This window comes from Balaenoptera borealis, assembly GCF_965194805.1.
Source record: "Balaenoptera borealis genome assembly, chromosome: 10".
NCBI lineage: Eukaryota > Metazoa > Chordata > Mammalia > Artiodactyla > Balaenopteridae > Balaenoptera > Balaenoptera borealis.
In genome coordinates this window covers 57,411,110-57,428,176 of record NC_138874.1, presented here as the reverse complement: position 1 = coordinate 57,428,176, position 17,067 = coordinate 57,411,110, and the positions used below count along the sequence as shown (strand labels likewise).

General features: G+C 38.7%; 1 protein-coding gene across 3 annotated transcripts in view; it reads left to right on the top strand.

The window, feature by feature from the left end:
• The window catches only part of ASCC1 (activating signal cointegrator 1 complex subunit 1), a 96,246-nt gene that overhangs the window by 32,245 nt on the left and 46,934 nt on the right, over positions 1-17,067 (top strand). For all 3 annotated transcript variants that reach the window (XM_082406890.1, XM_082406891.1, XM_082406892.1), the window contains exon 6: positions 12,769-12,905. In XM_082406890.1, coding sequence (XP_082263016.1) covers positions 12,769-12,905 — 137 coding nt within the window. The remainder of the gene's footprint in view (positions 1-12,768; positions 12,906-17,067) is intronic.

Here is a 17,067-nt window from a genome sequence, read left to right as displayed (position 1 = left end):
AGACCGGTCTCTTATCTGGAAGCCCTGGAGGAGAATCCACTTCCAAGTTCATTCACATTGTTGGCAGAATTCAGTTCCTTGTGGCTGTAGGTCTGAAGTCCCTGTTTCCTTGACATGTGGCCCTTCTCACTTCTGTCAAATCCTGCTTGTGCTTTGAGTCTCTGACCTCGCCACCAGCCAGAGAACACTCTGCTTTTTTTTTTTTTAATTTTTATTTATTTATTTATTTATTTATTTTTGGCTGTGTTGAGTCTTTGTTTCTGTGCGAGGGCTTTCTCTAGTTGCGGCAAGTGGGGGCCAGTCTTCATTGCGGTGCGCGGGCCTCTCACTGTCGCGGCCTCTCTTGTTGCGGAGCACAAGCTCCAGACGCGCAGGCTCAGTAGTTGTGGCTCACGGGCCTAGTTGCTCCGCGGCATGTGGGATCTTCCCAGACCAGGGCTCGAACCCGTGTCCCCTGCATTGGCAGGCAGATTCTCAACCACTGCGCCACCAGGGAAGCCCCAAAACTCTGCTTTTTAAAGAGCTCATGTGTATAGGTCAGGCTACTGGGATAATCTGCCTGTATTAAGGTCAGCTGTGCCATATAACTTAGTATAATCGCAGCCGTGATATCACATTCACAGGTTCCACCCACAGTCAAAGAAGAGGGGATTATACGAGGTTAAGGGTGTTTGAGGGTCATTCTTAGAATTCTGCCTACCGTAGCTATTAATGTTCTTTTTAAAACATTGTTGTGAGGGTCACATTTTTGATACAGCTGACTTTTCTACTCCCGGCTCTCATCCTATCCTTCCCTCACCCTTGAACTCTTTTCTTCCTTTAAAATAGTGGGCCCCTTTTCTCCCTTTATTTGGTAGCATGCTTGTCCTTGACCTCATCCTTGACTCTCTAAGGAAACCCTGGATTTACCTTTTAGAATAACATTTCCTGAAATCACTTTTCTTTATGCTGATCAATTATATAAGAAATGTTTGACTACAGACATCATCATCATCATCCTTGTGCTTCACCTGTCTAAGACTGAGTATTCAATGTAGGATTTAGCTGCTCACAGACACCAGCAAGGTGTTTTTCATCTATGTGATCTGCAGATGAACTGCACCTTATTTTTTCACTCTTTCCTCTCTTGCATTAAGATTCAAAGATGTCTCACTGTCTGCAAGTTCAAGAAGTATGTTAAAACCCTGTATGTCTCTCAATCTATCTATAGCTAGTAATGCTAATATAATTCCATTTTATCTCACAGCAGGGTCCAGTAGAAAAGCACATCAGTAATGAAAAATAGTAATTCAAAGCTGTGTTTGGTGGAGCATTCTGAAGGCTTGTAGATCTGTCTGAAGCAACAGGGGATTTCTCAGGCTGCCTGGAGAACCTGAACAGGTTATAGAACAAAAACTACATCATTCTGCTCATACTGTGGTGTGAAGGCTGACACTGGTCAGAAATGGCTAATGGATTTGGGGTCCATCCCCTCTCCCCAAGTTAGGGTTATTTTCTTCCATTTAGTAGTATTCACTGAAGAAGAAAATTTATGTATAAAAGCTTTAGTGGATAATTTAGGATTTTTCATGTGTAACGGGAGTTGTAGGATTTGTAATTATCTTGTGAACTAATTTAGAATGAAGACGGATACAGGCATACCTTGGAGATATTGCGCATTTGGTTCCAGACCACTGCAATAAAGTGAATACTGCAATAAAGTGAGACATATGAATTTTTTGGTTTCCCAGTGCATATGAAAGTTATGTTTACACCTTACTATAGTCTATTAAGTGTGCAGTAGTATTGTGTCTAAAAAATGTATATACCTTAATTAAAAATAATGCTGTTGGAAAAATGGCGGCAATAGACTTGCTCCACTCAGAGTTGCCACAAAACTTCAATTTGTAAAAAACATAATATCTGCGAAGCACAGTAAAGTGAAGCACAATTAAACAAGGTGTGCCTGTAGTTGTTTTTGGTTGTAATAAAAGTTGTGAACTCCTGAGTTCTAATGTTAGGTGAGAAAGTAAGAAAAGGAGATGTTACAAGATTCATATAGTGTACCATTTGGATGGAGATGATTGTTGTGAATAAGTGTTTATCTTTTATTCATTCATTCACTGTTTTTTAAATGTCTACCATTGTCCAGGCTATATATTTTGTGCTAACAATGGACTCTTACCCTATGGATCCCATACTCTACTGGGGGGAAATAGTGTTCTTATAGAAATAGTTACAGTACTGTGAGTTAAGTGCTATTAGAAGGAGTGCAGTGGGTGCACAGAGGAGAGATTCTCCAGTGGTTGGAAAAGGCTTATTAAGGGAGGTGACACTTGAATTGAGTCTTGAAAGAAGAACAAGAGTTCTGGCAAAGGGGGATGAGCATTCTGGGCAGAGGAACTGGCACTTGCAAGGTATGGAGGTGTTCTAGTCTGCTGTGTTCAGGGAAGAGTTAGGAGTTTGTTAAGTCTGCAACCTGGAAAGTGAGTAGGGTAGGGAAGAGGTAGGAGTCAAGAGTGGAAAGGTGAATTGTATCCAGGTTGTGAAATGTCATGTGTGGATTAAGGATTTTGAATGTATCTTATAGTCAGGAACCGGCAAAGATTTTAAGTAGGGACTAATGTGATTAACTTAGCATTGTAGAAAAATGCCTCTGAAGGCAATGTGGAGGATGGATTGAGAGTTAAGGAGTGGGGTACGAGAGGCAGCTACCAGTTAGAGACGATTGATACCGTCTATTAAAAAAAAGACTGAGGGCTTCCCTGGTGGTGCAGTGGTTAAGAATCCGCCTGCCAGTGCAGGGGACGTGGGTTCGATCTCTGGTCTGGGAAGATCCCACATGCCGCGGAGCAACTAAGCCCGTGTACCACAACTACTGAGCCTGCGCTTCTAGAGCCCGTGAGCCACAACTACTGAGACCACATGCTGCAACTACTGAAGCCTGCGCTCCTAGAGCCCATGCTCTGCAACAAGAGAAGCCACCTCAGTGAGAAGCCCGTGCACTGCAACAAAGAGTAGCTCCCGCTCGCCACAACTAGAGAAAGCCCGCGCACGGCAACAAAGACCCAATGCAGCCAAAAATAAATAAAAATAAAATAAATTAAAAAAAAAAAAAAGACGAAGGCCTGTGGCATATTCAGGAGGGGATATGTTCCAGAGGTATTTTAGAGGTCTCTCTAAAGTGGGGATAATAATGGTACCTACCTTTAGTGTTGATATGAAGAGTAAATGAGTTAATAAATTTAAGGTGTTTAGAGCAGAGCATGGTGCATAGTTAGTACTGTGTTTGCTCTTGTTGTAATAATAGCACGGATTACCGTATAGGAGATGAGGGTAAGTGTAGCATCAAGAAGGAGCTGAGGGTCTGACTTGAATAGGAGGTGTACCATTAACTCATCACTAATGTTTAAGTGATCATTGTCTGTCTTTGGGAATAAATGTAGGTTGGTAGATGGATTGCCAGCTAGTGCTTACAAGTAACTTATGGAGGAATAGTTAAGTTTTTAGAAAAGTATATTTAACTATTCATTGTGCTTATCAACATAAGAGAGATGTATCCTTTAGTTAAGGGGAGATGCATCCTTTAGTTAAGGGGAGATGCTTTTTGCTCCTTTTCAGGTGGGTAAGGATATTTAGACCATGCGTGAGAACATTCATTTTTTCTGGTCACTGTAAAAGCTGATCCTTGACTATTTGTCCTTTGTTTTTAAGAACCTCTCCACTTTCCTGTAATTATGTCTGGATAGAATTTATAAGATAGAAGAGTCAAAACCCTGTTTTCTGAAGCTTATTCAGCATAACAGTTATTTGATTAATAACATACAGAGACTCTCAAATCAAGTCAGCATTTGTGAACAGTCTTAAAGAATAGAAATGACTCAGCAGAGCCTAATTAGCTCTTGAGGGTGCTCTAAAAGGAAGAGTAAAGATGGCATTTGTTTAGAGTGTGGCCTAGTCATATAAAAAGCAAGAAGGGGGAAAGCCTGTATTTATTCCATACTACTATGTGCCAGAGGCTTCAGAACAACCCTGAGAAGGAAATGTCTGTTTTAGAGATGATGAAATTGAGTTTCAGAGCAGTGAGTAACTCACCTCAAGTAATACTATGGATAGGTAGCAGAAATAGAATTTGAAACCAGGCCTATCTGGTTGCAAAGCCAAATGCTCTTTTCACCGGTCTTATATGAATAACTTTCCTATGTGAATGAGGTATATATCACCCACCCAGGAGTGATTGTCTGGGATTTGGCCATAAAAAAGAAAGAAAATATAATGAGCATAGGGGAAGGCTTCCGTACTTATTTCCTCTTTTTCTTTGCATAGAATATCAGGAAGTGAATTGGTAGACCCCTCACAAATACCTGTTTTGTACTTATTTACAGGTTTTGTGAAAGCATGTAAAAAAATCTATAGGACCTTTGAGTTAGAGGTAAACTGGGCCATCTCCCTCATCTTACAGAGAAGGAAACCGAGGTCTAAAGAAGTGAGATGGTTTGCCTGATCATAGCTGGTTTATAGCAGAGTTGGAATTAGAACCCTAAACTCTGTATTCCAGGTTAGAAACCTTTTGGAGCTAAATCCCAAACCTTTGTTATGCCTGGAATTCCTGGAAGATGATATATGTGAATATAATTTGAGGATTATTTTTTTCGTTTCTGGCTCTCAGCACGTACTGTCAAGGCTGAGTGCTGTAAATTATATATGTTCTGGGTGCTACACATTTGGATCAGATTCATAGGCATTTTTTTCTTAACTCTCATGTAATGGAGCATGACCTTTGGGATCTGAGTCTGAAGAGAGACTTCACTTCTGCCAGCTGATAGCTCTGGCAGATGTACCTATATTATATCCCAACTGTGTGGACAGAATGGTTTGAGTTCTTACTGGGGCTTTAAGGAAAAAAAAGTGGACTAATCCATACTTCTCTCTACTGGCCTTTTCCCCAAGCATGACATTTTTAGATTTCACTATTCCTTGTTAATTGTTCATTCTGATAGCACTGCCAGCAGTTCTGCCCCCGTGGACCCCGAGAGCTGGATTAAAAGTGATATCAGTGAAGGCGCTGTGATCATGTGGTGACTGCTGATAAATCATGGAGCTGCAGTTTGAATGAGAGGGTTAAGGTCTTGCACCTGGGACTGCTGAGTTAGAACTCGACTTTGAACTCTGAACTGGGGCTTAGGCCTGCACATAAGCTTTCTGTGGAGGTAGCTTTTGCATGCATTTTTTTCCTTAGATGAGGTCTTATTTAACAAATAAAGAAACTGAGACTCATAGATGTGACTTAGCCATAAAGAACCGAACCCCCCAGTCTAGATAGAACCACCCTAGGGAATTCCTGTTACTTCACCCTTTGCTTCTGCTTGCTGGGTGGAAGGTCACCACCGTTAGAATTTTCAGGCGCCAGCCTGGGTGGCCAACCTAACGAAGTAAAATAGTTCAGGCTCCGAGTAATGGTGAACTTGGAGCAGGGCCCAGTGTAATTAAACCCCTGGAGAAAAGAATTTGTTGTTGGCCTGTATTCATTTCAGTGAAGAAGCTTGTGGGTAGAAATATGATATATTCCAAGCAAAGAAAAATAGTGGCTCTAGAGATCTATGCCATTGCCTTGAAGATTGTTTGGTTCCACATTAAATTTAGATAGTTCAGTAAGAGAAAAGCTTTTCTTGGTAGATGGCATTCCTAGGCAGGGTAAAATTTAGGGTGTTTCTCCATTTATTAAAAGACTGTCCAATAGGGTTTCATATGCATTGTATAATCTACAATACAGTTAAAGCCTGTTTGAACTCTTATGACTCAGAATTCCCCCAAAGACTTCAGTTTATGTTGCCTTTAGGTATCCCGTGGGTTCCTTTCCTTGCTCTTTTGTGTTCTCTCTGTTTTGTTTCCCAGTATTTACTATTTTTGTGGCCAGGGAACTCAAGTTGACTGAAGTGGTAGGCTCCCAAAGAAAAAGGTAAGGGAAGAAAAGTTCTAGAGCTTCTTTTTTCTAGATAGTAAGATAATAAATTTATGTTGGTTTAAACCACTAAGTTTGTGGTAATTTGTTATAGTAACAGTAGGATACTAATAATTTTAAACTCACAGAAAAGTTATAGGACTAAGGATAGTACTCTACTCAGATTCACTTGTTGTTAATATTTTACTTTGTTTTATCATTCTCTCTTTCTCTTTTTTCATTCTTTCTGAACTACTTTAAAGTGCATTGCATATGTCATGACCCTTTACCCCTAACACCTCAATATATATTTCCTGAGAGTTGGAATTTTTTTTACATAATAACCGTGTGCATTTTCCCATGTTTGAGTCATTTTTATTTTTGTGAAGTGTCTCTTTATGTCTTTTGTCTATTGCTCAGTAGCATTTTTAGTCATTTTCCTTTGATTTTTAAAAGTTCTTTATATATTAGAGATATTAACCCTTTATCTGTGATATATGTTGCAAATATTTTCTTCTAGTGTATTGTTTGTCTTTTAACTTTGCTTATATTTTTTGCCATGTAAAAGTTTTCTCTTTTTAAGTAATCAGATTTATTGGTCTTACTGCATCTGGATTTCTAGTCTTAGTTTGACAGCCTTTTTCTACATTCAGGTTAAAGAGGAATTTACCCATGTTGTTTTCTTGTATAGTTTGTTTTTTTACGTTTCAGTCTTTAATTTGGAGTTTATTCTTGTGTGTGGTGTAATGAATGATTATAATTTTATTCTTTTTCCAAATGGCTGTCCAGTTGCCCCAGTATCATTTATTAACAAAAATCATATTTGCCTCAGTGGTTTGAGATAACAGCTTTGCCATCCACAAAGATTTCTGTATCTATATGGTGTTTTTAACATTATATGTTGAAAGACCTTTGGGAAGTCATCAAATATGAAAGGTCAAATAAGAGTTGATCAGAGGTCAAGTAAACTATTCCATGAGGATAGCTCTCAACAGGTTGAGTTATAGGTGAAAACTTGTTTCAGGATTGCTAAGATGCTCTTAAAAAGAAAAGGCATACACATTTTTATATTTAACAGCTTTATTGAGGTACAGTTTACATACCAAAAAACCCACCCATTTCAAGTGTACAATTCAATCATTTTTAGTAAATTTATGGAGTTGTGCAATCATAACCATAATCTAAATGTATTTCTAGAACATTTCTGTCACTCCAGAAATGTCCCTTATGCCTATTTGCAGACCCAGCCCTAACCCCAGGCAACCATCTGTCTCAGTCTGTACAGATCTGCCTCTTCTGAATATTTCACATAAATGGAATCATATAATATGTAGTTTTTGCATCTGGCTTCTTTTACTTAGTTATTGTTTGGGTAGTTTATTCATATTATTACATGTGTATGTTGCCCAGTAGTATTTCGTTGTATGACTGTACTAAATTTTGTTTATCCCTTCACCAGTTGATAGACATTTGGATTACTTCCACTTTTCGGTTCTTATAAATAATACTGCTGTGACATTCACTTACAAGTTTTTATGTGGACCTACATCTTCATTTCTCTTGAGTAGAGTCCTAGGAATGAAACGTCTGGGTTGTACTGAAAATTCATGTTTAACTTTTTGAGGAACTGCCAAACTGTTTTCCAAAGGGGCTGCACCATTTTACATTCCTCCCAGCAATGTATTCAGCAGTTCAGTTTCTCCATATCCTCACCAGTGCTTGTTATTGTCTGTCTTTTTGATTATAGTCATTCTAGTGAGTGTGAAGTGATGCCTCATTTTGGTGTTGATTTGCATTTCCTAAAAGACTAATGGTGTTCAGCATCTTTTCATATGTTTATTAGCCATTAGTATATCTTCTTTGGTGAAATGTCTATTTAGATACTCTGCTTATTTTTAAATTGGATTGTGTATCATTTTATTATTGAATTTTTAAAAATTTAAAAATATTTAAATTTATCAGATATATGATTTGCAAATATTTTTCTCCCAAATAATTTTTTCTCTGTGGCTTGTCTTCTCACTTTCCTAATGTATCTTTTTTTTTTTTTTATAAATTTATTTCTTTTATTTATTTATTTTTGGCTTTGTTGCGTCTTCCTTGTGGTGCACGGGCGTCTCATTGTGGTGGCTTCTCTTGTTGCAGAGCACAGCCTCTGGGCGAGCGGGCTCAGTAATTGTGGCCTGCCAGCTCAGTAATTTTGGCACCCGGGCTCTAGAGCGCAGGCTCAGTAGTTGTGGAGCACTGGCCCAGTTGCTCGCGGCATGTGGGATCTTCCCGGACCAGGACTTGAACCCGTGTCCCCTGCACCGGCAGGTGAATTCCCAACCACTGCTCCACCAGGGAAGCCCCCTAATGTATCTTTTGAAGCACAAGTTTTTAACTTTGATCAAGTTCAGTTAATCCTTTTTTTCTTCTTCATGGGTTATGCTTATGCTTTTGATGCTCGTATCTCAGAAAAGACAAGGATTAAAACTACTTTTCATGGAATTATGAGATTTGCCTTATTTTCAGGACTAGTCTGGTGATCAGACTATTGTGTGAGTTTTGTTGAAATGTATAATGCCTTGCCTCTGGGTGATGGCCTCATTGTTCCAGAGTCCTTTGGGCAACTATTACTAGAGAGGCAGAGTAATATTGATCAAAAGTGTAGGCTTTGGGACCTGACTACCTGGGTTTGAATTTTAACTTCATCCCTTCCTAACAGTGTTACTTTGGGAAAGTGGCTTTATTTCTCTGTGCCTCAGTTTCCTCATCTGTAAAATGGGGATAATACTATTGGGTTGGCCAAAAAGTTCATTTGGTTTTTTCCGTAAGATCTTATGGAAAAACTTTTTGGCCAACCCAATACTTTGCTCATAGGGTGTTTGTGTATAAAAAGTTCATAAGTAATGCCTGGGGCAGAGTAAGGCTCAAGAAATATTAGCTTGTATTATTAGGGGAGCAATTCTCAACTGTAGTTTGGGATGGGGTTGTGCATATTGGAATCATTTGGGGGGCTTTGCATGCCTTTCTAAAGTGACAGATTCTGCCATGGGTTACAGCAGCTGGGGTGATAAGCATTGCACTTAGCCTTCCTTGACACACTTAAAGTTGATTGTTCCTTAAAATCACTTTCATTAAATGAGGAAGTTTGGGTTGATGTGTAGAATTATAAAACTCTTCATCAGCTGTAAAAATAGCTCAAGCTCCATTAACACTCAGAAAATGAATAATCTATTAATTCCTCTTGCCAAGGCAAAAATCAGGCAGTCTTAGGCAAACCATGAGCAGGATATAAGCTATCTGCATTTGATAAATACATTTTTCTGCCTTTGGGGTGGTTTATTAGTCTAGGGATCAGATTATGGGATAAGAACTTGCAATTCAGAGATAGAAGAATTCCTGCTTTGCTCCTGTTAGAGGATAAGATTCACAACTTTTTTTTTTCTTGTCTTCATTTGCAAAATGAGTTTAATGAAATTTGAGACCTAATTATCTTCAAAAGGGATTCATGATCTGATATGGGACTACTATCAGAATATATAAAGAATCCTTATAACTCAACAATAAAAAGACAGAAAATGGGCAAAGGATTTATAGACATTTCTCCAAAGGGGAGGTACAAATGTCCAACAGGGACATGAAAAGATGTTCAGCATCATTGGTCAATAGTGAGAAGCAAACAAAACCACAATGTGATAACACTTTACACCTACTAGGATGACTATAGTAAAATTTAAAAAGGAAAATATTAAGTGTTGGTGAAAGAGTAGAGAAATAGGAACCCTCGTACATTGCTGCTTGGAATGTAAAATGGTTCAGTTCCTGTGGAAAACAGTTTGGTGGTTCCTCAGTAAGTTAAACATAGAGTCATCATAGGACCCAGCAATTCCACTCCTTAGTATATATCCAAAAGAGTTGAAAACATATGTCAACATGGAAACTTGTACACAAATGTTTTTTGTTTTTTGTTTTTTAATCTATTTATTTATTTATTTATTTATTTATTTATTTATGGCTGTGTTGGGTCTTCGTTTCTGTGCGAGGGCTTTCTTTAGTTGCGGCGAGCGGGGGACACTCTTCATCGCGGTGCGCAGGCCTCTCACTATCGCGGCCTCTCTTGTTGCGGAGCACAGGCTCCAGACACGCAGGCTCAGTAGTTGTGGCTCACGGGCCCAGTTGCTCCGCAGCATGTGGGATCTTCCCAGACCAGGGCTCAAACCCGTGTCCCCTGCATTGGCAGGCAGATTCTCAACCACTGCGCCACCAGGGAAGCCCTACACAAATGTTTTTTAAAGCTGCATTATTAATAATAGCCAAAAGATGGAATCAATCCAAATGACCATCAAGGGATAAATGGATAAACAAACTGTGTTATATGCGTACAGTGGAATATTATTGAGCCATGAAAAAGGATGAAGTACTGATATATGCTGCAACTTGAATGAAGTTTGAAAACATGCTAAGTGAAAGAAGCCAGACACAAAGGTCATATATGGTATGATTCGTTTTATTTGCCATATCCATTATAGGCAAATCTGAAGAGACAGAAAGCAAACTAGAGGTTACCAGGGGATGAGCAATGGGAAATAGAGAGTGATTATTTAATAAGGATGAAGTGTTTTTATGGGGTGCTGAAAAAGTTTTCAAACTAAAGAGAGATGGTGGTTGTACAACATTGTGAATACACTAAATACCATTAAATTTTGTACACTCTAAAATGGTTAATTGTGTACTAAGTGAATTTCTTGTCAGGTTAAAAGTGGGGGAGACAGAAGTTTTAAAGTGCAAGGAATGATTATGCTAGAAAAGGATGACCATATTTGATGTGGCAACTCCAGTGTCTGGATATCTCTCCAAATTCATTTTTTACTCATCTTTGCTTGGGACAGTTTATTCTTTTTTTAATAAGTTAGTTTCTTTCTTTCTTTCTTTTTCTTTTTTTCTGTCTTTCTTTTTCTTTCTTTCTTTCTCTCTTTCTCTCTCTCTCTCTCTTTCTGCATTGCTGCACACGGGCTTTCTCTAGTTGTGGCGAGAGGGGGCTACTCTTCGTTGAGGTGCTCTGGCTTCTCATTGTGGTGGCTTCTCATTGCGGAGCACAGGTTCTAGGCGCGCGGGCTCTAGAGGGCAGGCTAAGTAGTTGTGGCGCATGGGCTTAGTTGCTCCGCGGCATGTGGGATCTTCCCGGACCAGGGCTCGAACCCGTGTCCCCTGCATTGGCAGGCGGATTCTCAACCACTGCACCACCAGGGAAGCCTGGGACAGTTCTGAACACAAAATATTTTACCTGAAAATACTGCAGTGTCTGCTAAGATAGAAACTGTTTTTTATAAAGAGTATATTATCTTTGGGGAAGCCCATAAGAGGCCCAGTTGCTCTGGAACTAATAAAGCTGATGAGGAACTAAAGCTATTCTTAGAACCTATAATTAGGTAGCATTCTGTTTTTCCTGGGCATAACATTTTGTCAGGCTACCAGTTCATTTTTTAAAAAAATATTTCTTTATTGAAGTGAAATTCGCCTAACATAAAATTAACCATTTTAAAATGAATGATTCAGTGGCCTTTTGTGCATTAGCAGTGTTGTGTAACTACCAACTCTATATCATTCCAGATGTTTTCATCACCCCAAAGGGGAATCCCATACCCATGAAGCACATACTTGCCAGCACTTGTTTTCCACTTTTTTGATTATAGGCAGCCTGATCGGTGTGCAATGGTACCTCATTGTGGCTTTGATTTGCATTTCTCTTAATGACTGAAGAAGTTGAACATCTTCATGTGCTTGTTGGCCATTTGTATTTCTTCTTTGGAGAAATATCTACTCAAGTCCTTTTTCTTTTTCTTTTTTTAAAAAAATTAATTAATTTATTTATTTTTGGCTGCGTTGGGTCTTCGTTGATGGGTCTACGTTGCTGTGTGCAAGCTTTCTCTAGTTGTGGCGAGCGGGGGCTTCTCTTTGTTGTGGTGCGTGGGCTTCTCATTGTGGTAGCTTCTCTTGTTTCGGAGCTCGGGCTCTAGGCGTGCAGGCTTCAGTAGTTGCGGCATGTGGGCTCAGTAGTTGTGGCTCGCGGGCTCTAGAGCACAGGCTCAGTAGTTGTGGCGCATGGGCTTAGTTGCTCCGCAGCATGTGGGATCTTCCCAGACCAGGGCTCGAACCCGTGTCCCCTGCATTGGCAGGCAGATTCTTAACCACTGTGCCACCAGAGAAATCCCTTTTTCTTTTTTTAAATTGAGTTGTCTTTTAGTTGTTGAGCTTTGTAAGTGTTCTTTATATATTATAGATACTATATGACCCTTGTCAGATATATGGTTCGCAAATATTTTTCCCATTCTGTAGGTTGTCTTTTTCACTTGATTTTTTTTTTTAACTTTTTACTTTATATTTGAGTATAGTTGATTAACAGTGTTGTGATAGTGTCTTTTTCACTTTCTTGGTAGTCCTTTGATACACAAAAGTTTTAAAGTTTGAAGTCTAATTTATCTGATTTTTCTTTTGTTGTCATACTATTGGTGTCATATCTAAGAATCCATTGCCAAATCCAAGGTCATGGAGATTTTCCTCTCTTTTTCTTCTAAGAGTTTTATGATTTTATGGTTTTAGCTCTTATATCATTGATCCATTTTGACATAGGTTTTGTATATAGTATACGGTATGGGTTCAAATCATTCTCTTGCATGTAGATATTCAGTTGTCCCAAAATCATTTGTTGAAGAGACTCTTCTTTCCCCATTAAATTGTCCTGGCAGCCTGGTTGAAAATCAGTTGGTCATGGATGTGTGGGTTTATTTCTCTGCACTCAATTCTGTTCCTACCATGTACTTTTGTATGGGCTGAGTTTCTTGTTTTTTTCCCTTTGATAATAGGATCACGGGGTTGATAGCAGCATTTTCCAGAATCCTAAAAAGCTTCACCTAACTATTGGGATGTTGGTGCTTTTGAGTGAGCAAGAGATCCAGCAGACATGTGAGATGCTACAGCAGTGTAAAGAGGAATTCATTGAGTGAGTAATCCACAGGAGTGGGGAAGGGTGGTCACCCTGTACTGGCTTCTTTCTGGTATCACAGACTTGTTTTTGGACTAGGGAGCTGGGTGACATGGGAACAAAATTTGTTGACTCACCCATTTGTAACACTTAACATTGGATTATTGTCTAAAAGGTTTAAAATGGATTTAAAGCATATATTTACAGATTTGTGTGGAAAGGCTCTACCTTAAATTTTACCAGTTCAGTTGGCAAATTTTGTTCTTTAACAAGGACATCCCATTCTTTTCTCAAAAAGGAAATTCTCTTCATTATCTATAGAAGAGTGTAGGCTACCATATTAGTTTTCTGTGCTGCTGTAACACATTACTACAACCTTGGTGGCTTAAAACAACACAAATTTATAATCTTACAGTTCTGTGGGGCAGAAATCTGATAGGGGTTTCACTGGGCTAAAATCAAGTTACTGGCAGGGTTGTGTTCCTTTCTGGAGGCTCTAGGGAAGAATCTATTTCCTTGTCTTTAAACTCCTGATTTAGAGGCCACCCACAGTACTTGGCTAGTAGCCTCCTTCCTCCATCTTCAGAACTAACAATGTTGCATCTGTTTGACCCTCAATCTGTTACATCTCTCTCTCTGGCCACAGCAGGGACAGGTTCTCTGCTTTTAAGGATGTGTGTGATTTAATTGAGCCCACCCAGATAATCCAGAGTAATCTCCCCACCTTAAACTCTTTAGCCTTAATCACATCTGCAAAACCCTCTTTGCCATGTAAGGTAGTATATTTAAAAATTCCGAAGAGTAGAACATGGGCATCTTTGGAGGGCCGTTATTGTGCTTACCATAGTAACTCAGACATTATAACATGATTCCCTAGGAGAGTCTTCATTGTATTTTGGAAATGCAGTCTTTAATTTTCTTTTTTTTAATAAAGGTAATTTTGTTTGAGTCAGTAAGGATACCAAAAACTGTCCAAGCAGTCGGTTTTGGCTCAGGGAAAACATTGCTGTTCTGACGGCAGAGTTGTTATTCTTTTTACTGTAAGATTTTAATTTGCATATACATCTGACCTAACAGCTCTGTTTCAAAGGATCATCTCTTCTGAGCCCCCCTTCCTTTGCTCCTTTTACTTCAGATTGAAGCAAAACAAGAGGAACTTGAAAATTAACTCACTTGAATAGTTTTATTTTTATTCAATTGTAAAATACAGGTCCTATGCTATTCTGACATGGCCTTGTAGAAGTGGGTTACCTGGTTCATTGGGTAAAACAAGGTAAAAGGATTTAAATTTTTTCTCGAGCTATGTTGTATATGAAACTGTAATACAAAGACTTATTTGTGGGCCAGTCTCTTTTTTCCATTAATTGTTTTGAAGACAAAATATTTTTCTTGAGCAAAATCGTAAGCTGATCGTGTTTGCAGCTGCCTATTCTTTCTGAATTTCAAACAGCAAAGAATACTTCTTTGTCTTGTTCTTTGCATAGTGATGGGCAACTGTTTTCTATCTTACCTAAAATTCAAAATAATTTGGTGTTTGTAATTAGATATTTACAGTTTTCCTTGCATAAAATAAAATTTTATGCTTTACCTTACAAAGCAGAGCAATTTTACCTTGTTTAAAAATCACTTCCGGTACTTTAACTTCCCAGATTAGTTTTTGCTAAACAAAACTGAAAGCAGCTGCATTTTTTGGCTGCCATTAGGATAATCCTGCTAACAAAAAAATTAAAGGCGGATAAAATATTTGTTTAGAGAAGTATTTGGTTTTTTACCTTATGAAAATCAGGTCACAGGATTTTAATCACTGAAGACTTATCCTGAGCTATGTGAGGATTTAGTTGAGTTCCTCCCTTTTATGTCTCTTGGTGTCTTTTGTGACTAAATGCCAAATCTGAACCCTTTAAGCGTGTCAGAGTTGGTGTGCATAGGGAATGAAGAGCAGCCTTAATAGTTCCTAAGAATTTTTGACATGACAGGATGAAAACAGTAATTGTAGTTTTTCAAATTCAGCAAAGCTTTTGAAATAGGACACGTTACCCTGCCAAAAATCTGCAATGCAGGCAAAAATTTTTTAAAGTTGCTCTTTTCAAAAAGCTGGAAAGGTTTGAAACCAGCAAGTAAAGCAGGCCTCTCCAGCCTTCTTCTCTCACCTTCCCTCTGTTATACACACTTGTTTTAAAAGTATATAGTGCAAAATTAATCTACCTGATTGGCTAGGGGGGTGAGAATCAGAATTGGTTGTTTGTATTGTCCAGAAGTGCCTTGTTTTCCTAAAAGGAAGAAAAGCCTCCTAAAAAAAAAAAAAAAGGATACTTATAATAAAGCCCTGGTGTAAAATGTATTACCTAACCTCTTTGTCTTCCTTATTCTTCATCTTCCATCTCAGTCTTTGTACTTGGTATGCTTAGAAAAAAATGTCAATAAATAATTGCATTTCTAACCTGAACCTTTTATGATGTAAAGATTGCAAATTAAAATATAGAGGTGGAAAACGTTGGAAATGAATAGTCTACTATATAACATGCTGTAGCTTAATTTAATGGCTTTTTAAATTGAGGTATTAAATGTGGCTATATTGGTGTTTAATTAAAATTGTGGTGATACACAGATATTTTAAAGAAATGGGTGGTTGAATATTCGTTTTAAATTTGGGGGTGGTATTTGAGTTTAAGGGATGTCACCTGACCAGAAATAGAACTTTGATTTCGTTTCTTAGGCTAAAAGCTCATGTAGCTGTGTAGATTTCAAATGAATTATTCATGATGTTCAGTACGTGCTGAAGCACTAAATGTGTCCCTTGTGACTTTTCTTTGTGATATGTCGAACACAAACAGTGCCATGTCTCTGAGTATATAGTCTGACAAAGGTGCAGCTCTTCTTTAGCTCCCGTAACACTCTACTCATACCTAAGTGTTCCCAGTAGGCCTGAAGTAAAACCAAATAAGAAGTTAAAAAGGAACAAGAATGAGGAGAGAAGAAGAGGAAAAATACTCATGGACAAATGTCCCTAATTATTGCCTCAGATGTCTCTCCATTGAAGAGTGTGCTCAGTGGTATCCCAGGTGGCATAGTTTGGTCACCAAGACAAAGAGCATTTATCAGGCAAACCATTGGATTCTCTCCTGCTCTTTAATTCTCCCTCTTGATGAATCCTAGGGATAGGTTGGAAGAGTTTGTTTCTACTTGTAAGGCAGACTTTGAATCTGTTTCATTGTTTTGTTTTTGGTGCTGCATCTAATTCCAGTGGTTTGAGGTAGTTTAGAGTGAGGACATATATACAAAAGAAATGTTAAAGTCAGACAGATTAGAAACCATAAAGATGGAATGGGAAGAAAATTCTGTCTAAAAACCGAGGTGAGATAATAATTGTACTAGAAGTTTAACATTTAGTGGTGTTTTCAAGCATCAGTGTACTTGAACTATGGGAATTCCTGACAGGCCAGTGGTTAGGACTCGGCGCTTTCACTGCCGGGGCCCTAGGTTTGATCCCTGGTGGGGGAACTAAGATCCTGCAAGCTGGGCACTGTGGCCCAAAACACACACACACACACACACACACACACACACACACACACACTTGAACTAAATTCCAGATGATAAAAAGGAACATAATTTTTCAGGAGAGAATCCTTTTCTGGTTCTCAACCCAAGAAAAAGTTGTATAAATCTTAACATAAAGAACCCAGACGATGATGAGCCGTGTCTTCAACAGGAGTTTGGCAGAAGATATAAAAACATTGTTCACGTTGCTCTTTCTTGTATTGACCCCTGGAAATTGAGGGTGTAACATTAAATATAACCCAGTAAAAACATTTTAGTGGGAAACTAAACCAGTGGTATGGTGTTTTCTGGTGATCTAACTATGCAAGGTTAGAGCTGAAAAATCATAGAGGAATGTACATTTAGTATTAATTTTTTTTTTCCCAAAAGTTTTGTTGACTGCCCTTTGATAGGATTTAATGGCAGTCTTTCATATTGAATTCTTTGGCTATAACTAGAAATGGAGATACACTGTATTGGCTGGCTATCTATCTATCTATTTATTTATTTATTTCTGCATTGGGTCTTCGTTGCTGTGCGCGGGCTTTCTTTAGTTACGGCAAGCGGGGGCTGTTTTTGGTTGCAGTGCACGGGCTTCTCATTGCAGTGGCCTCTCTTGTTGCAGAGCACAGGCTCTAGG